The sequence below is a fragment of the Parasteatoda tepidariorum genome, chromosome 3 (assembly GCF_043381705.1).
Source record: "Parasteatoda tepidariorum isolate YZ-2023 chromosome 3, CAS_Ptep_4.0, whole genome shotgun sequence".
Classification (NCBI taxonomy): Eukaryota; Metazoa; Arthropoda; class Arachnida; order Araneae; family Theridiidae; genus Parasteatoda; species Parasteatoda tepidariorum.
In genome coordinates this window covers 59,733,195-59,755,106 of record NC_092206.1, presented here as the reverse complement: position 1 = coordinate 59,755,106, position 21,912 = coordinate 59,733,195, and the positions used below count along the sequence as shown (strand labels likewise).

The window sequence follows — 21,912 nt, the reverse complement described above, 5'->3', positions numbered from 1 at the left end:
CATATACAAATTTCTTAGTGTTGACTTGGAATACTGAAGTTTGATCTCGGTGACCACTGCTTAGGAAAAATGCAAGCAGCATTTTGAGACAACTACGAGAGCAAGAGTGATCCAATTACTGGACCAATTCTTCGACTTAAATATACCTCAAGTGAAGAAATTAGTCTGTTTGCTGTTAGATTAAAGATATTCTATAAATATTATATATAGAATATAAAGATATTCTATATATATTAGATAAAGATATTCCCTTCATTAATCTACATGCTGTGTAAGTGATTTTTCACTCAAATTGTGCACCCCTATTTAAGACTAATTATCTTTTTTAACTTAGAAGAAATCTTATTTCTGGTTCTGTAATAGAGGAAGCTGGAGGTTAGTTTGTGGCTGCTAAAAATTTTATTTCTCTGTATAATTGTGAGAATGAGAGGATTCTCTATTGTAAAAGGGTTAATGGCTTATATTATTTAAACCTAATACTTATTCTAAACCTGATAAAGATTTAGTTATTGACAATGTTAGTGATGTGAATGAGAAGTTATTTAATATCTGTGTTCAGTCAAATGATCTAGATATCTGGCACTTAAGATGCCACATGAATTGTGATTATATAACTCAAGTAAGCAAAAATTTTAATGTGAAAGGATTACCTAATATTTGTGTCAGATAGTAATTATATAAAATGCAAATTAGCTAAATCTAAAAGAATTTCATTTAAGCCAAATTTAAGTACAAGGTAGAAGATTAAATTTAAGTATAATGGCGGTATGTGGTCCACCAATGCCTGACATTTCATATTGAAGGCCAGTATTTTCATTCCATTACAGAAGATTTTTCCAGAAAAGTTACTGATTTTTCCATTAAAGAGAAATCTGCAAGATTTTTTAAACTCTAAAATTGAAAATGTTAGAACTGATAATGGCATGGAATATTGTTAAAGAGTTTAGTGCTTTTCTTGAAAATGAAGGTATAAAAGCTGAGTCAGGGTTCTTGCTCTATTTCAAAAAAAAAAAAAAAAATTAGGACTTTTTTAGGACTATGAAAAAAAAATTAGCACTTGATGTAAAGTAAAAATAACATACTTAATCTATACATGATATTAAAAATGTACAAATAAAGTGTTTAACGATTCATGAAGTAAAAATTACATAATTAATCTATACATGATGCAAATTGCGGCTCAATTTTGTCACAATCTTTTTCCTCAATTTTCTTTTTTTGACTTAAGTAATTTAATATGCTTCTCATTTTTAGAACACACTTGCTTTTGTTTTCTGACATTAATTTTGGATTGATACAAGCAGCATTTCTTACAACAGAATAGTTTATTGGACATTTCTCCAGTAAAGTTTCTAACATTTTGGTGATAAACTTTCTGCAATCTTTCTTTATATTCATATGATCCCGGTCAGAAATAACTTTTGAGGCCAACAGCTGCTTTAAAATTTGGTCACCTTTAAAACCTACACTGATTTTTGTCAGAGACACAATTCTTTTCATCACAAAAACTAAAATGGCAGAGTTTCTCCAGAGAATTTAAGTTTTCTATAGATTCTGGCTTCAGAATGTTATATAATTGCACACTATGTAATACCAAATCCTGGATATCTGCAGCAAAAATTGGTAAAAGTGGCCGATCTGCTTGATACAGTTTCAAAAATGGTGAAACTAGCTCCGACAGCTTAAAAAGAATTAATTTGTCTTTTATTGCTTCTTGTAAAGTTAAAAAGGATTTACATTTCACTTTTCTAAACTTGCCAACATTTTTCACATAAGATTTCAGATCATTCCAAAGCAATATTGCTCTTTCAGCTGCAGGTGCATTTTCCAGCCAACGGTGGTTACAAAATCTTAGTGGTAATTTGTTCTCAGTTGATTGATTAATAAAATCTTCTTTTCTTGTGGGTGAATGTTTAAAAAGATAGAAGATTGAGCTCAGCATGGAACCAATGAGCCATTCTGTTTCAGATTCACCTTTGTAGAATGCATTATTTAAAATATAAAGCCCACAACTTCCTATTGTATTGCATTGAACACCATGTTCTTTTAACAAATCTTCTTGAATATTATTATAAAACTTCCAATTGACAGCAGGACCGTCCATAGAAATCTGCAATGATTTCTTCAGGTCTACATTTTTGACTGATGAATAAAAGCAGGCTAAAAGGTCATCTGCTGCAGAATGGCCCAGAAAAGCAGATGTTAAGTATCGCGTCTCTACAATGTTCTTATCTGGGTTTCAAAAGTGGATATGTATATCCAACTGCTTCTGCTGTGTCGCTTTGTTCAAAGACTCATCAAGCTAAAATGAGGTGCAAGTCCAAAATGACAGAGATATGCACACTTAGATTCACTGCAGGCGAAATGACGTGCTATTGAACTGTCTGGAAACATTGTACTAAATAATTTTCCAGTGTCTTTGGAAGAATTGTAGGAGTAGTAGCTTTCTACAACTTTTAAAGCCCATAAAATCTCAGAAGAAAGAACTTTTTTCCCCAAAGCCCAAGAATCTTCTAAAAAGATGGAGGCAGCAGAAGAGCCGAAGGCAACAGAATTTAAGGATTTAGGGAAACCGATTTAAGGAATCCGACCGCTCAAAAAAAAATTCAAAACGCCAATATATAAAATATTTAGCACTTTTTTAGCACTCAGAAGAAATTTTAGCACTTTTTAGGCCCTAAAAAAGTTGGGGAAAAATTTTAGCACTTTTTTAGGACAGCAAGAACCCTGTGAGTGTACTTGACAGCCTTAGAGAATATTAAAAATCTAGTAAATTAGATGCTTTTTGGGCCGAAGCCTTACTTACATTTTTAATAGAAGTATGTCATAAAACCAAATTAAAACTCCCTTTGAGTTTTATAGTGGTAGAAAACCATCAGTCAGTTATATGAAAACTTTTGGTTGTTTAGCATTTGTAGGTCAACCAAAACAGTTGAGAAATAAACTTCAAATGAGATCTAAAGAAGGGATTATGATTAGGTTATGCAATGCATACAAAAGGTTATAGAATTTGGAGTATACTTGTTGAAACAATCAATGCTCGTTTCGACCATAATACAAGATGTGCGGAAGCCGTGCTGGGCACCAAACCCATGTAAGCATAGTTCTGCTAGTTTTAAAACCAGAACATCCAGATTAACATGAAAGTACCTCAGGTGAAGATATGGGTAAGTGATGTAGAAAAGTAAAACCCAATTTAATACCATGTCTAGATAATAGAACTAGTATCTATTAGAATATTGAAAGTTTAAATATAAGATTAAAATCCTATAACAATGTTGAGAATTACTGCAGTTCCTAAAAATTATAAAGACTGTTTAAAAATCTCCCAAAATTAAAAGTTGGATATTAGCCTTAGATTTATGAAAGAAAAGTTTAGGATTAACTGAGTTCGATCAACTGAATTTTCTGTTTCTTCCCCTGAAAAAAACACTGAAAGAGTTTACTGCATGCAGAAAAGAAAAGAAGCGTGCAGAAAAGAAAATTTGTGGGGACAAAATTACAAAATCACACACCTTAGCTTTAATCCTTTCAAGTCTGACCATGGTGCTAGTAATGCTGAACCAAAAAAAGAAAGCTGTTTCAATGTGGAAAAATTAAGCCAGAGCTTAAAAATTAAAGCTTGAGGTTATTAAAAGAATAATGGTGAAAGTTTGGAAAAAAAGAATCAGAAATTTGGAGTCTGTGAAACCACAATAGGAGATTGGAAATACAACAAAGCTCAAACAGAGGATTTTTATTCAAAGATGGATTCATCAAAGGCCTTAGGACAGTAAAAATATATTTTTTTTAAAAAAAGGGAAAAAAAAGAAGCTAAAACTGAAAAGCTTGATGAAGCAGTCTTTGGTTCAAGAAACAACACGCGCAGGGCATATCTATTTCCAGGATCATTAAAAAAAAAAAGAAAACCTTTATTTTGAGCCTAAAATTAAATGAAAAGCAATTGCAGAAGAAAAGTTGTTTGCCAATAGATTCTGCAAGATTTTGTTGAAAGATACGAAGAAATGATCTAGAAAGAAAATTTGACATTAGATAGAATTCATAACACTATTGAAATCAGCCTGATTTACATAACTTTACAATAATTTCTTGATTATATAGATATAATTTTTGCTATAACGAAAGATTAAGTAAATAGTGTTATACTTTTAGGTGATAATTTAAAAAAAATTTTTTTTGTGGGTAAAACTCATAAATTGTTAGGCGTTGAATCTGTCCAAAAGGAGGGTGAGATTTTCATCCAAAAAGTTTGTAAAACATTCTCTAGCTTTAAATTTCCTTAGACATCATTGCAGATTACCATCCTTGTCATCAACAGCTAAAAGAGAAGTGGATGAAATGGCAAAACAATTTGGGTTAATTGTCCGATATAGCTGTTCGCGTAAGGCCGAATATTTGTTATGTGATAAATATATTATCACAATTTCAAGGAAACATTGGACTACTAGGAAACAAGACTACTAGGTTATGTTCAGAATACTCCAGACTATTTTCTAAAAGTGTAAAATATTGAGGAATGAAATATAAATCGTTACTGTGACTCAAAATAATAAGAATGACAGAATATATGAGCGTGCAATAATATGTTCTTTTTTAATATAAAACTTTATCTAACATACTTTGCTGAACTTTCAAACAAAAATCTGTGAGTTTATCTACTAAGGAATCTGAGTATGTGACTGCAATTAATGCTGCTAAAGAGGTAATGTGGATTAATCAAATAATAGATTAGTGTAAGGAATTAAATTTAAAAGCCATAAATTTAAATATATTTAGTGACAATCTGCAATTGATTGTTCGCATCCATGTATTGAAAAGAGTTGACCCATACACATTAACGTACAATATCATTATGAAATTTAATTTATGATAATTTTTTTACTGTTAAACATGTTAGGAGTAAGTTTAACTTATAGGCTTTGTAAAAATGTCCACTATATTTGTTGAAAGCATGAGAAGGGCTCCCGCGTGTTAAGTTAAATAAATACTAAAAAGGATTTTTCATTGTTTGATTAATTGTAATAAAGTTTAGATCTTTTTCAGTTTTGTAAAAACAGTTTTTGGCATTGTACTACTATCATGCATTCAACATATATCTGTGATATCATAAACTAAGAGTGGTAAGCTGGTTTTTATCATTTGCTGTTGGTCGAGCACACGCATCTCTTGGCGCCATCCTTAATCTGTAGTAGTTATGCTGTGTTCTTACTTTTTGTTGTTGTTTTGTTATTTTATCAGAGTGCAATGTGTTACTTTTAATATGTCTCTAAATAAATCGTTTTTATTTCCATGAAAGTTAATATTTAGTTGTACTGACATTTCTGCGACTGTTTTGGATGTCACTTTCACTACAACAATTGAGAGAGAGCATAGCTTTATTCTCAGAAGCAGAAAGTGCCTAAAACTGTGACGTACATCGCAGAACAATTTCATCTTGCCGTAAAAGAATTAAATTCTAAGATGTTGTAAATTGTGGGGATTCACAACTGACAGAATTGTTTCTAAAAAACCAAATGCTTTCGATGGAGATTAAGAAGTTGTTGGAACAACAGACCGACGAATGTTTGTGTTTGCAAATCGTGCACCATGTGGGCCCTTCGAAAGACTTCTAAGGCAGCCCTTATTTTATGTTCGAACCTTCATATCATAGTCATTTTATTAACAATTCATAATTATAGTCATTAACAAAATTTTGTACTTCAAAAAATTGAAGAAGTAACAAATCAAGAATGTCTGTTTTGGTTTAAAAAAATGTTGTGTATCTGTGTAGGATCCTGTACTTTAATAAATGAAAATATAGCATTTTAACGAAAGTTGACTTTTTTCGCTGTGAAATGCTTGCAGAACATATGTATAAATTAATAAGTCCTGTTGGAGAACATTTGAAAATATTCTGCTTATGGGGCTTTATCTAAAAGTCCCTTTCAGGGTCAGAAATGCCATGTAGCAAAATCAAATTTGTTTTGACCAATAGATTAGTTTTCCATATTTCAAACATCAATTCAAATTAGTAATTTTAAAAGTACAATGATGAGCAATTTTGGTAATAAACACTCCATGCCCTTGAAATATCAACCAGAAAAAAAAAAGCAAATTTAAACTTACAATAGCTTTAGTTAGCATAGATTGAATATTTATGAGAAATTTTTTCTTATCACTCAGTGTTAATTTAACAAAAACAATCCAAGAAGCCTAAATCGATTAAAATTGGCTGACAAGCCAATTTTAATAAAAGGCTTCTTCCAATTGTTGCCATTATCAACTTCAATGTCTTTAAAATACTGCCTTACTTGGAGCTAACAATATTATCCAAGAACTGCATCGCAGGTGATTCACCATGAAAACGTTTTAAATGCATATGAATGTGAGCAATGAAAAAGCTGAAAAAGGCTCTTTCAAGATACAAATACATTTACATCATATCTGCTTTGAAGCACTTAGCTGCCTACTTAACAGTAATTGAACAAGGAGCACAAAGTCAGTATTTCACCCAAAAATTCCACTTTTTTGGGAACAGCAAATTCTTAAGGGAAATTTGGCCCCATCACACATTAGCAGATATTATCGCCAGTGTTGGCGAGGAAAAAAATTCCTGAAAATTGGGTGAAGATGCTTAACATCCTATTGAAAAAAAAAAATGCCTAAGAAAAGGGCCTTGTATTCAGTTTTTTTTCTCTGACAAGAGAAACAGAGAGACCAAAGCTGCCCCCCCCCCAAAATGTCTACATACTGTTTGTGGATGCAGTTGTAAAGAAACAAGCTATTATAGCATAACTTTTTTGTTTATAAAATGTTAATAGAAGTACCACTAAATATTGACCAATCCCGAAACGGAAAAAAATGGTTTTAATGCAATTGGTATATAATTAGGAAAATAAAAAAGTGAGAGACATTACACATTCATATATTCTACTCTTATAACATCTTAATATTTTTTGTTTTAATCATTTCTTAAAACATTTTTAAAATTGAAGCATTAAGGCCTTTAAATGCTGTGGCAGCCCTGAGGAATAAACATATATTTCCTTACAATTAACAACTATGAAGACATGACTACCTGTTTTTCAATAGGATACTGATAAGAAAGCTGAAAGAGAGAAAGAATAAAAGTTTTGTATTTTTGTTAGAGCAGATCTGTTTTGAAATATTATGCAGAGTTCACAGCACTTTTTATTTTTGGAGGCTCAGAAAAGTTATACTTAAATTGAAATGAATCCCCAACAGAAATTTAATCAATACTTACGATTCAGGTGATGCAGGAGGAGTGAAGGCACCATCAGTGGGAATAACTGCTTCATCAACTACAGTGATAGTGGAGCTATCTTTAGTTGTGCAAACCAGAGCAGATTCAGAGGTTTGAGTTTTAGTGTCTCGTGTAGCAGGCTTAACAGTCCCTTTAACTATATCAGACAACCTACTCTCATAGACATCAACATCAACAGTTTCCTTTAAAAAGTTGAACTCAAACTTAATGAACATTCAACAAAATGTGGATAAAAAATTACAAACAGTTAAGTTAAACACAAAATCCAAACAATTTTACTAAACACAGTATGTTAGATAAATTACTTTGGGATAAATCATTTTTAAATTTAAATGAAATTTGATGTAATGGACACAAATTATAAAGTAATTCTTGTGAAATTCAATATGAAATTCCAAAATATTTTGATAAAGGTAGTTTTTTACAAAAATGAAATAAGAATGTAAAAATGTAATTTAAATACTAAGAAAGGTTCTCCTTCTGGCTATGTGAGATACCTGAACATATTGAACACTCTTATTTTAACAAAAATATTTCATAATTTTTACATGTAAATTATTTTTTAAGGCAATTTTAATCAATTTCAATAGAAAATTGAGTAAAATTTCTTTTCAGCTATTCTGATGGTAATTACTTATATTGATTAGATTAAAGAAAAAGTTAAGAATGCGACAATATCCTTATGCTGCTCATTTTCACCACACTTGGGCATAAGAGCGGTTAGAAGGGTGAAAATGAATAAGTACATCGAATTTGGCGAAATTAACTCTGCTTTTCAGCAGATTACATTTTCCCAAGCAAGAAGGAAGAGCTTTCATACTATCTGTGCAGATAAGTTTCTGAAAACTCATGTTTTTATATTTTTAAACTAGCCTTATTTAAGTCATAAAAATTGTTTTTAGACCAGCTTAAAAAGATTTATACTCTAACAAACAATCAAGATTTAAAACAATAGTAGCATATTTTTGTATCAATCTGAAGACTGGGCACTATCCACATCTAAACAAATTTAGAATATCTGAGGGAGAAAAAAAAAAAAAGGAAAAATAAAAAAACAAACAAGCCCAGAAAGTCCCCCCTAAAAAAGACCAATTATTGATGAAAAATGGTCCATAACTTGGAAGAATAACTCAAATCGTTGCAAACCAAGCACGTCAAAAAGTGATACTTTAAGCTCAAAATGCACACTTGCCGTAATAACATCGTATAAAGAATATCATAAGTAGAAAAAAAGTGGAAATTGCTGAAAAAACAACTGGATTTACAAAATAGCCAAAAAGTGAATTTAAATCAAATAAAAAAAATAAAAAAAAGAGTTTAAAAAACTAGGTCAGGGTTACCACTGAAATTAGGTTTTCAATTTCTATTTTCCAGGTAAAATCTAAAATATTTCCAGACCAGCATGTTTTTTTCTTCATAGAGCCAGAATGGGTACATGAAAAGTGCCAAGATTATGAAGTATTTTATCCAAAATGTTAAATTTTTTTAAACATATCTTAAAAAAATAATAATTAGATTTTAAATTTATTTTAACAACTTAGAAATTTGTTTTTTTAAATGTTTTGGCACATTTATTTTTAAAACACTAACATATATGTGAAGAAAATATGTTATGCTTGTAGAATATTGTTTTAATTGGATAAATATGTTTCAATGTGTTACTTCAAGTAGTTTTTGCACAAAGTGTACCAAACGACAAATAAAAAGTAACCCAAAAAACATTAGAAGAGACTAGGAAACTAAGAAATAGGAAAAACAAACAAACAAACTTTACTTGAAAGCAGAAGTTCCTTCCACCAATGGGAAGCACTTCCATGGGAGAGTTTTGTGCAGCATTCTAGTTTAAGAAAGAATATAATGGTGCAAATTTGGATAAAGCATTGCTATGTTAAAGATACTTTAACAGGGTGCGTAGCCAAATCTTTGAATCAAAAATAAGCACTTTTTAAAAACTTTTCAAGCACTTTACAAAAATTTTCAAGCACTCAAAAAATTCATATTCAATCAGTGATAAACAAAAACTTTTTATAAACAGTTTTAGCGTTAAAAAAAAAACCCAAAAAGAAACAGACGTAAATCGAAACAATCAGTACTTACCCACATCATCGAGTGAATTCAACTTGACCCTGAACTCAGAACAAAAGTACCCTTACCCCCTACGTCAAAAAAGTGTTAGAAGTAAAATAAAATAAACAATAATAAAATTAAAATAAATTAAAAAGAAAAACATTTCATAAGGATCTGATATTCTCCATCCGAATTGGAGCACTCGGGTTTCGGTTTCAAGTGTGCGTGCATGCGCAAGTCATAACGTGGGTACAACATGAAGTCCGCGTGAATGATTCCGTAGCAAACACCCCATTTTTCGTGTAATGCATGGGATATCATTGAAGGGAGAAAAAAAATTATTCGGGAAAAAAAAGTACTTTTTAAAAACGCCAGCTGAAAAATGGACCTTTAAAAGCTTTTAAAAACGAAATCCCCAAAAAAAGCACCTTTAAGTACTTTTTACAAACGCTACGCACCCTGTTTAAGCGTTTGGCGATACATTTCCGCCCCCAAAAAAGTGGGTTTAACACATAGTAAATTAATTTATAATAAGGAAATTAGTAAAACTAAGAAGATCGAAGAAAAAAAATTCCAGTTTCTCTTAAAAATTCCCAGATTTTTCTAGGTTTTTATCAGAATTTCCCTGCCGGTGTAAAAAATATTATATGATAAATCCAGGTGAGTATTCACCCTGCAGGAGGAAAAGGTCAAGAATGATAAATAACATCTGAAAAATGACAGATTCAAGGGTGAAGTCACGATGGAATCACAAGTGCCAAGAAAAATAATTTTTTGAAATTTTTAAGTCTTTATAAAATTGCATGAAAAAATTATCAGAACTGAAAAATCATGTGAAAGAGGCTGAAAATAAATTTGTGAAAAAAAAATATATATATATATATATCAAAAGATGCAAAATTACGATGGAATCATTACAATTCAAACACTTCAAAAAAGTGATTGTTCACATTCTAAATTTGCATGTCGTAATATTGTATTAAATACATCAGAATTTGGAAAACCATCAGGAAATGATTGAAAAAATTATGAGTTAGTGAGAAAAAAAACCCATCAGAAATTTCATGAAGCATTTAGCGGTAATTGTTTTAAAACTTTGAAAAAATTCCCTGATTGTTTTCCCTATCACCTGCCACCCCATCAACCCAGACAGTAGGGATAAAAGATTCAGGAATTTATATTTTAATAAAACATAGCCATTAAATTTCATCTGCTCAAATATCTATCCTAAGTATAAGTTTATTCCGCTAGATTGCGAAAAAAAAAAACACAAGCACATATAGTAACCTTTTTTGTAATCTAAGTTTACTTGAACTGCATACATTTATTTGACAAAACTATTAAACCTAAAAAATAATTAAAATCTGTCGTGTAGCTTGTAATAGTTAATGATTGACAAAGATTTTGAAAAATATTCAGTTAACTCTACACAGTCAATGTTGAGATCTCAGGCAACAAATTGGTAGATGGACAGAAGGATAGTGTAGCAAAAATATTATTTTACTGCAATTAGTAAAATAGTCACTACTATATATGTTTGCAAGCCCATACGCTAATTATTTACAAATTAGAAATTTGTAGAATTTTCTTTATTATGTGCACCTAATTTTCTAGAAAGTTAAAGGGTCGTGAGAAAAGCAATTGATCTCACATAGAATGACTCAGTAAGGATTAATAAAATTATTTACTTACCAAGCAAGCACTGCCAGGAAGAGGAGGAAATGATGTTGTTTCTAAATCAAATTTGGGAGACTCTGGTTTAGCTTCATTTTCAGTTTGAGACTTATTGAATGTTCCATTAGAGTTTTCGGAATAATTTCTACCACTGTTGGAAGGTCCATTTTCTTTCCACCATCTTTTATTTCGTTGTCTGTTGGCATTCATCCAGTTTTCTCTGGTTTGATTTTCACCACCCTGTTTTGAAGAAGTATTTGCAGAGGTTCCCGAATCCCGGGAATAGGCCAAAGACGCATTGTTCCCCACCGAGAGGTAACTTTGGTCTTGACTATTTATTGCACCAATACCCACTTGATTTCTTGGCACTATAACCGGGTTGTGCCGTGTTTGCGAGGTGTGTGCAGGATAAATAGATGGCAATTTGTTATAATACAAATTGGGAGCAGTAAAAAAGCTCATGTCCACACCAAAATTATGTATGTTTCTTGATCGTGATGCATAGGGCACATAATCAAAAGTACAATTATTGGTATTCACAATATTTGGAAAAGAAGCCTGCTGATGAAGTTGCTGTCTTTGAAGATAGGATGCTGACTGGTTTCGGTTAAAATACCTGCTTTGCTCACTACACAAATATAAAAAAGAAAATTAACTTCCTGAAGACTAAACTTCAAAATTTAAGTACATTTAATGGATATAATAGCATTAATAACTTAAAGTTATGATAAAACTGTATGACTTACTTGTCTCTAGATGCATAGTTGTGTCTGTTTGAGCTATTATTTAATGGTCTGAAAGCTGCCTGAGGAGAAAGGCCATTAACTGAAAGAACCTACAAAAAATAAAAAAATAAATAACTGACACAGGAAATTGTGAATGCCCATTTGCGAAAAATTATAATATTACTAATTATAAATAGAAAAAATGGAGATTAACACTATCCACTTAGAGCTTTGTACAACTAAACTAACACTTAGAGCTTTGTACAACTAAATAAGATTCTTTTCACAACAGTTAAATATTTACTTTATTTTCTTCATTTATAGAGAAAACAGTCGGCAAAGAATTCTGTTAGGTTAAAAAACATTTCGCTAAAAAAATAACGAATTCTCTAAAGAAAAAAAATAAACAACTTAAAAAATAAAAATGCTGTTGCCAGCCATAGAATTTTTTGAAAGTTTATTAGCAACATAAATCAAAATGATATAGAAGCGCAACTAGATCAAAATTATGATACCTCAGCGCTTGACGTTACAAATCCTTCAATTCTAAAAGTGTTGTATCGCCAAATGCCCAAATTAACAATTGTGTTCTTAAAGAAATTCTATAAAAAGTTTTAAATAAAAAATCTACTTCTACAACTGCTTCTTGAAGAACTTGGCTCATTGATTAAAAATATAGCTTTAATTTTACAGTACTAACTTTACTTCTACTTTCATTATTGCTATGACCCTCTTTCATTACATTTTACAACTTCATGCTAAATTTGAGGACTTTAAGTTGTTTTGTGGTTGAATACTGACACTTAGAAATGTGTAAATAAAAAAAATAATATTTAGAGGTTAAGAGTTGCCTCAGAAAAATTTGAATAGTTGACATTGAACTTAACTATGGAAACAATCGTTTTTGTGAAAAATTGAATTGCATCGTTGACATCAAAACTAAAACTATCGTGTTTCAACATTACAATACTACATTAATTTATACTTTAGAACTGCCTCAGAGAAATTTGAATTGTTAGCAATGACTTAAACAAAAAGTTTTATTTTAACTGACAAATACTATATTATAATTTTAACTTTTTCTATGACTATATTCATTTTCTTACTCTTTTCTTTGTCTTTTATACATTTTATTTTCTTGTGATAAAATAAAAAACTTATAGTTGTTCAGCTTCTGAACACTGGTGAAAACACAAAATGATCGGCTTCATCAACAATCAAAAATACAGTAGAGTCCCGATTATCCGAGTTAATGTGGACCACGACTAACTCGGATAACTGAAAAACTCGGCTAAAACGAAGAGTATAAAAAAAGAAAGAAAAAGAGTTGGTATAAATGTAATATATTTAAGAAATATAAAATTTATATGAGTATACCACATACAATTCCTATTATTATTAAAAAAACTTACTTGAAAAAACTTAAAAAATATACTTTGCGAGAATTAAAGAGTTTATACTTAAAAGAAGTCCTTAATCGTTTTTCGTTTTACATAACTTTGGTGCTTTTCTGCAGCAATGTTTCGCCATTTTTTAGGGATAACAGGAAAACTGGTGTCGCCTTTTTTTGTTGTCCTATGTATTCAGTAGCATTTTCGACAGCTTTAAGTTCATCTGTGTGAGAGATTTTTATGTGTTGATTTTCATCGTCACTGTCTTCATCATCTCCGCTAGGTTCATTTTCATTATTGACGGTATTAAAGATCATTTCATGGGATAGAGTTGTTAGATTTTGTTTTCCCGAGTGTTTGGAAGATAAAATTCAGATTTATTTTTCGGCGGTATTTTTAAAAATGAAAAATAAACTAGAACAAAGAAATCCTTAAAATATTTGATAGCTCGGTTAAAGCGGAATCTCGGTTTATCGGGACTCTACTGTATATATATTTATTTTACAAATTCCATATTATTAAGGTGGCGCCCTTCAGTGAATTAAAAATACAAAATTATCTTCATCAAAGCCGATGCTTTACATCCAGCGTTCAGTGGCAGACTACTATTTCATATTGTTTTACAACACATGGCTTTAGCCCTCTGGTGGGAAAGACTTTAAAACAAAACTTACAACAGTTACTTTTCTCAACAACTGAAATTTAGAATAGTGTGATTAAGAAAAATATGTGAACTGTTTGCAATTTTAAATTAATATTGAAATGTACAGGTTTAGAATTTTCTACAGTGAAAAGTTTTCGGAACTTCAGTATTCAAAAAAGTATACAAAAACTAGACGTTAAGAATGTATCCAATGAGGGAGCATTGGATTGCGAAGCAATCCGAAATGAACTGTGAAAGCAGTTCCGGGGGTTGGTGAGCGCCAGCGAGCAGGGGGCGAAGCCTCCTAGTTTTAGTATATTAACTTTTAGTACATGAATTTGAAACTAAGTGTATCTCAACTATCATATAGGAAGTTTTTATACATTTGGATCTTTCTATGTTAATCCAAGTCAAAGTAACCCTAATTAAGGTATGAAAATTGATTGTAAAATTCTTTTCTTTATTTAGTACACACTTATGTTTTATCATCTTATCCCGAAAGTATTAATGGAGTCTTTCAAAACAACTACCTTATAATCCACTAAAGAAAAAAGATATTTCAAAAAGCAAAAGAATACCTCATGTTGAATTAATAAAATCTGTAAAATAAATATAAATAAACTGTAAAAATAAATGGTTTTAAAATTACAATCTAATAAAATTTAAAGAATAAAATTAATGGGTTTTGATCAGGAACAGGGTTACAATAAATAAAAAAGTTGTGATACTTACAGTCCCCAGGTCAACACAGGCTGGAGTAGTTGGTGCCCATGTTTGGAGCATAGTTGGGGGATAAAATGGAGGACAAACCTAGACAAATAAATCCCTAATATCAAGAAAAGAAAAAAAGCAAATGCGAATTGCCAGCAAATACAGTTTACCAGTCTCTAATAGGGATGTAACGAATGTCTGGCCACTAATGGGCACTCTGCCCTTTTGTCAAATATTTGGCCGACGAATATTCAGTCGGCCAAATATTATGTAGAATATTCTAAAATCCTCCATTTTTTAAAAATAGATTTTCATATAACAACGTTTTGTATAATTTTTTCTCACACAATTAGAAATTTTTTTTACACACACCTGTAAGTTCTAAAAGACAATTAAAAAAAAATTTTTTTTTGAAAAATTGAAACTTCATTACTTTACACTGAACCATGCATTCTGTACTCAAATTATTTTTTAAAAAATATATTCTGAAAAGTCAAAAATTTCAAAACGTTAATATATTTTTGTGATGCTGTTTTTATTATAGAGAGACACTATTTTTCTGGAATGGTACTACAGAAAACTGATTTTCAATGCTAAAATGTTTTTTTAAATAGGTGCTTCTATTATGATATGGCTTTTTTTTCTTTTTTCAATGTTTCTTCAATGTAATAAAAAAGGCAACTTGAAGAGACGTGATGTCCCTGAGGCAGAATTTTCTCGAGCTATCTGTGACCAAACTCTTTAGCATTAATACCTTTCTACAAAATACTTTAATAATAACAAACATATATGTTACGAATTTAAAATAACCAAAGTGCTGTGTTTGCAAAAATATATATTTAACAATTTTTTATTCTAATATTGCGGGTGATACTCTTGCATTTTGCTTGGGGAGGGGGGTGCACAAATTATTTTCTTCCTCCCATTTTATAAATAATCATCATTGTAAAAAAATAATGAAACATCATGAAATATGTAGCAGTAATTGCCGAAAAAAGATCGAACTCCTCAATTAGGTCGAGAATAGGTCGTTGTAATAAATAATGTTGTATAAAAATATTGGAAATAAAAACTATGGAGAAATCAATGGCAATAACCACTAAAAATTCAATAGAACTATTGACTTAAAAAGTAAATACTCAAATGCAAACTTTTTTTTAATAAAAAATCTTTCGGCAAGAACTGTGTAATGTTCTACGACAATGTCGCCGCGATTCTGCCATAGGCAGTTTCTCAGATTTTTAATATGAAATTTCTTTCTTGAAAATTAAGAATTTTTTTTTTTGTTTTAGCTTCTATTGTGTTTATTTTTCAAAAACACTTTTGTTATTAGCAACACAGCACTTAAAAAGACTTCTACTGTACTGAGTTGTTCAGCCTCAATATTTTCTTTCAACAATTAAGATGTTAAAATTTTTTTTCTTCGTATTATACAGTTAATTTGCTTTATGGTCATTTTTCTCAAAGCAAGAAATTTTTTTAAAAACAGTTTCTGATATACCACATTTCTTTTAGCGTTTCATGGATATTTTTTTCTAGAAAATATTCTTTTCAGCATTAAAGTTTAATTTTATGAATCAAGGGGTTATTTTTTTCTCTATTTTTCAGCTTTATTTTTTTTATAGCTGTTAATTTTTTACTTATGAATATTTCTACAGATAACTATCGTAGTTTCCCTTTGCAATCATACAGCTAAGTTCTGGTTAATTCTTTCACAAATGCATGAACTCATTTATGTATAAGATATTCATTAAGGATTTCTTTAAAAAAAGAAATAAAAGTTGCTATTTGATTGACAAACATTTGGAGATCGGCCAAATCCCTATTCGTTACAACCCTAGTCTCTAAGGCAGTGATTCTCAACCACAGTGCCGCCAAATTCTTAAAATGTGCCGCTAAATATTGGAAATGATACAATAAAAATTCAAATGCTTTTTTTATTACGAGTGAAGTTTAAATTAAAGAAAAGTATATATATATATATATATATATAATATTATGGCAATCATGGTTGCGCGACATTGCGTGTTAACAGGTTATTATTAATCGTCACGAAAATGAATTTCCGGTACTTAAAATTACTTTAATGACAATAGTGATTGAATAATGCTTATTTTTTTTTTAGCTGGATATGCTTTAAAAGAAATTTCGTAAGAATTTTAAGCTAACTCTTTATAGCATAAAGGTACAATGCAGAGAAAAAGAAAAAAAGAAAATCTGAATTACTTTTAGATTAATGATTGTATTTTATACATTAATTAAATGGTTGGAAAAAAAAATTGAAATTTTATATGCTAATTTAGTAATACAGACGATATTTTAAGATACGAAATCAGACAAGAAAACTTATTTTCCTTTCGAAGTATCTCATTTACATTTTGGTTTCAAAAATATAAGGTATTAGAATGTTTCTCCCTCAAAAGAAGATAATTTTATTTTTCCCCTTCCTTTGAAGCGTTGAACAGCCGACACAATTCTGAGTTTACGTCTATTAATATTCAACTNTATTATTTTGTTTCACATTCAAAATTATTATCACAGACTATTAACACAGTGTATTATAGGTAAGTAAACAAGTTTTAAACTAAATTTTTTTTTTGTGTGCCGTCAAATTTCGAAATCGTTAAAAGTGTGCCGCCACAAAAAAAAGGTTGAGAATCACTGCTCTAAGGCATAAAATGAAAAGGAAATACATACCTGTTGATTATTATAGCTATCATTTGGAACATTAGTATAAGTATATTGAAGAGGAGTTTGTGGCGCCTGGTTTACATTTTGAGTGTTATAAGACTCTGGTTCCATTGTAGTAGGAGCTCCATTTTTATATGCATTAGTAAAAGGAGCCGACGTAAATGCTTTAGCCTTAATACGAGCCTGAAATATTAAAAGACGTTCAATAAGTAATTTTACGTAGTTAAACACTTACTCAATTGAAATTTTTCTTACTCTTTGTACTTAGTTTAATTCAAATGTCAAGATTTTGAGAAGTAACAAATCACAGGTCTAAAAGCAGGCCAAAGATAATAACAAATATAACATAAATCAAGACAATATTTTGCAAAATATTCAGGACAATTTTCGAAGTAGTAAACACATACCAGATGCTTTTAAAAAGAACACTCCCCCGAAAAAAGAATAACTTACTCCACTTAAGTATGAGAAAGGTAAAATTTATTATAAAAGAATAATAAAGTATACTACCTTTAGTTTCAGAATTGCTTTGTTCAGAACAGAAAGTTTTAACAGAATTTACTGTAATTTTATGCACAACAATGAACAATAGTTTGAAATAAATAGAAAATTATGGTAGTGTCACAAAAAAATAAATAAACGCAATTAATTAGTTAATGCATTACGCTACAGGGTTCATGCTCTACTATAAAAATAAAATTCAAGTACTTTACAAGACTTATTATAAGATTCTCAAGGACTTAAATTTTAGTTAAAGATAGACTAAAATTTAACATTTTAAACTAAAATGTTTTGACGATAAATGTTAGTCGATAATAGCAGTACTGAAGAATAAGACTTCCATTGCTCTCTCTTGATTTCGGAAAGTGATCTAAGTATATATATATAAAAAAAACAAGGGTGATTGGCATCAAGTGGAGAATAAAATTCATGATGCATAAAAACGTCAGGTTTGAATTTTGCATTAAGGCTTATTTTAAGCTAGGTATACAAAGTCTGAATAAACAAAGATTCGGGCAGAAGACGGGGTAGGGGGGAATGTTCTATATAATACTGTGATATCAATTAGATATTTAAAAACAACTCTGCCGGGAGACTTTTATTTAATATTTAAAGTGGCAGAAGCATTTAGACAGTGAAATTTAAATTGTTCTTAAATATAATTTTGAACTTTTCTATTTAAGAAAATTAATCAATTATTGGATGTTGCGGCTTGATTATCATTTTAAATCTATTACCAGTCAACCATTTTAAATTGAAACAGTTGCCAACTTTCACCTCAATACCTTCTGATAGGTTCTTAGTAACAATTTTGGTCACTGACTTTTTTAATTAACCACTCATACTTGAATTAACTTTTTTTCAGTAGCATCGATCATACGCACTTGACATGGTCACGTGAATATGAATTGCAACGAGTAGTTTTCAAATCGAGTATAAATACGAAAATCGATGTTTGATATCGCAAAATGCGTGAATACGAATAGCGACATTGGATTTTAAACTCGCGGAAAAACTAATTGCGCTAAAAAAACGCTTAAGTACAAATCGCGATATTAGATTTTTAAATTGCTTTAATGGGAATTGCGAGTACGATTTTTGAATCACGCGAAAACGAATTGCAACACCAGGCATTAAAGTGGACAAAAATAAAAAAAGCTGAACTTTTACAACGCAGGTCACTAGGAGGGGGGGGGGGAGTGCTCTATATGATACTGAGATTTATAAAAGCAACTTTTAACTACGCTGGGAGATTTTTATTCAATATTTAAAGTGGCTGAAGCATTTAGACAGTTAACTTTAAATTTGTGTTAAATATAATTTAAAAATTTTGACCACTAATATATTAAAAAAAATTAAGCAATTATAGGAAGGTGCGACTATTAAATTACTTACTAATGAAAAATATATCACATCTTTACAGTAACTAATTCAAGAGAAAGCTTACTTCTACTTCTTTCAATAATCGTGATATTGGGTTTTAAAATCGTGTGAATATGAATCTTGATATTGGATTTTAAAATCGAGTGAATATGAATCGCGATTTTGGATCTTAAAATCGTGTGAACATGAATCGCGATATCGTATTTTAAAATCGTGTGAACATGAATCGCGATATTGGATTTTAAAAACACGAAAATACAAATCACGATATTGGATTTTAAAATCGCGTGAATACAAATAACGATATTGGATTTAAAAATCGCGTGAATATGAATCGTGATTTTGGATTTATAAAATCCCGTGATTACGAATCACACTGTTGGATTTTAAAGACACGAAAATACAAATTGCGATATTGAATTTTTAAATCGCGTAAATAAGAATCACGATGCATAATTTTTAGATCATGTGAATACGAATCGCAGTGAGTAATTTTTAAATAGCGTACAAATACGAAAAACGATATCTGATATTACAACTGCGCGATAACGAATCGCAAAATTGGATTTAAAAATGCGTGAATACGAATCGCGACGTTGGATTTTAAACTCACGAGAATACAAATCGCGATATTGGGTATTTAAAACGCTTAAATACAAATCGCGATATTGGATTTTGAAATTGAGTGAATAGGATTTGCTAGTACGATTTTTAAATAGCGTAAAAAAATTGCAACACGTAAGTTTTAAATCAGTTAAATACAAAAATCGATGATTGATATTAAAATCGTTTGATTAAAAACCGCGATTTTAGCAAATTCCGGTGCAGTTCCTAATATTTAAAATTCCAAAAATCAGCCAAACAAACAAAAAAATCAAATATCGGCGCTCGTAACGAAACGCTTAGACTCCTTTCCACTCTATAGCAGAAGTCGCGGTAATCCGACTATCGTTCGGGCGGCTTGGGTTTCTCCAATAGGACTTCCCAAAAATTTTAGTTTTTGGAACATGGTCGGAAATTTTCAAAATTGGGGAAAAATAGCGGATTTCTGCTTTTTCGTGGAAGTCTTTCATCCCTGCAACACATAATTTTTAAATAAGTCTAATACGAAGATCGATATTAAAATCGCCTGAATAAGAATCGAGATTTTGTCAGAATCTGGCGCAGTTCCCATTATTTAAAATTCCTAAAATCAGCCAAACATACATAAAATCAAACAGTACGTGTCATCATCTGAAAGACGGGGAAATCATTCTCTCACACTTACGCGCGTCATAAAGTTAAACATAGAAATACTGGAAATAGGGCTGTTTTCCTGAGTGTTCAATATTTTCAAGGTCATTTCTAAATTTTCAAGGATTTAATATCATTTTCAAGTACTTCTAGGGGCCCTTGAAAATCAAAATGAAATTCAAGTACTTTTCAAGGACGCGGGAACCCTGCGCTAATATTAAAATTAGCAAATAAGTAGAAAGCTGCATTTTGTAGTTCTTAAAAGATTTGTTTCATTTTAAAGGTTAGAATATTCAACTCTTATTATTAATGTGCAACAAAAAAAAAGCTATTTTTTTAAAATGTACAGCTAAATGACACTTTGTGATCCAAGTGCCTTTTATTTGAGACATATATGTGGATAATTTCTGGGCAATATAGAATAGCGTGGCAATATAGAATAGTTTGAAATTATTCTTGTATTTATAGAATCACCCAATCAGGTTATCATTAAATAAATAAAATAAAAAAAAGTAGTGCAGATTCTATAAACGTACACATAAAAATACAAGGTATTTTTTTTACAAAAATTAAAACCTAAATTGAAGGACAGCTATTTGATATCCATTTCTTTGATTCAAACAATATTTTTACTGAAATAAAGCTAATATATATATATATTTTTTTTACAATATTGATTGAATACTTCAATGATTAAGAGTAATACATACCATAACTGGTTTCCCATGAAAAGTTTTGGCTTCTTCTCTTAAATATTGATAGGCTTTTTGTGTATCAGCATCAGATTCAAACAACACATACCAACTGTTATTATGGGCAAATTCACACCGTAAAAATTTTGGACAATTTTCACTACTAAACAGCTCTTCAAGTTCCTGAAATAAAAGTTTAATTAAAGATACATTTTGCAAAAAGATAATATTTGATGCATAAAATAAACTAATAATAATTCAGTTCACCCCTTTGTGATCCAAGCGCCTTTTATTTGAGTCATATATGAATTTAAATAATCACCATTTGATAAAATTTATTTGTGCATGTGGCATTTAGAATCCTGATACAGTAGGGAATCGATTATCCAGAACGATCGGGACCATCGCTATTCCGGATAACTGATTTTTCTGGTTTTCTGAATCGCTACAAAAAGCTGTTTTTATTGTTAAACCCAACTTTAAAAAAAAAAAATATTTGGAAATACAGTGCCCGCCGCTAATAAAATCACTGGATAATAAAATCAGCCGCTTTATAAAATCAAATCGGCAAGAACCGAATCGTTACAATATTAATACATGTTAAAAACATCCTTTAATAAAATCAATGCCACCGCTTTTTAAAATCAAAATTTTGACTACATAATAAATCAAACGTGCAATATTTCAGCTTCTTTTGTTCTTATTAATAAAATTTTATTTTTTCGAAGTTTAAAGAATTTTTAAGCTGGCATTTTCCTGCGATATTCATAGTGTAAGAGTTAAGGAAAAATGTGGGTGGTAAGCGGCGAGTTCATAGAAATCAATGTCAATTCCTTGACTTGAATGAAGTTTGGAGAAACCTATCTCATTCAACAGGGGGTCGAATTCTTATCTTATTTTTTATTGAATGAACCATAGAAGGGAGAGAAGTTTCTTT

General features: G+C 30.3%; 1 protein-coding gene across 4 annotated transcripts in view; it reads right to left on the bottom strand.

Moving 5' to 3' along the window:
* LOC107446235 (La-related protein 4B) overlaps window positions 1–21,912 on the bottom strand; it is a 137,522-nt gene that overhangs the window by 8,070 nt on the left and 107,540 nt on the right. For all 4 annotated transcript variants that reach the window (XM_016060829.3, XM_043040609.2, XM_016060830.3 and 1 more), the window contains 6 exons: window positions 20,994–21,158; window positions 17,173–17,349; window positions 14,497–14,574; window positions 11,752–11,840; window positions 11,024–11,633; window positions 7,244–7,446 (listed from right to left, as the gene is read on the bottom strand). In XM_016060829.3, the coding sequence (XP_015916315.1) occupies window positions 7,244–7,446; window positions 11,024–11,633; window positions 11,752–11,840; window positions 14,497–14,574; window positions 17,173–17,349; window positions 20,994–21,158 (1,322 nt within the window). The remainder of the gene's footprint in view (window positions 1–7,243; window positions 7,447–11,023; window positions 11,634–11,751; window positions 11,841–14,496; window positions 14,575–17,172; window positions 17,350–20,993; window positions 21,159–21,912) is intronic.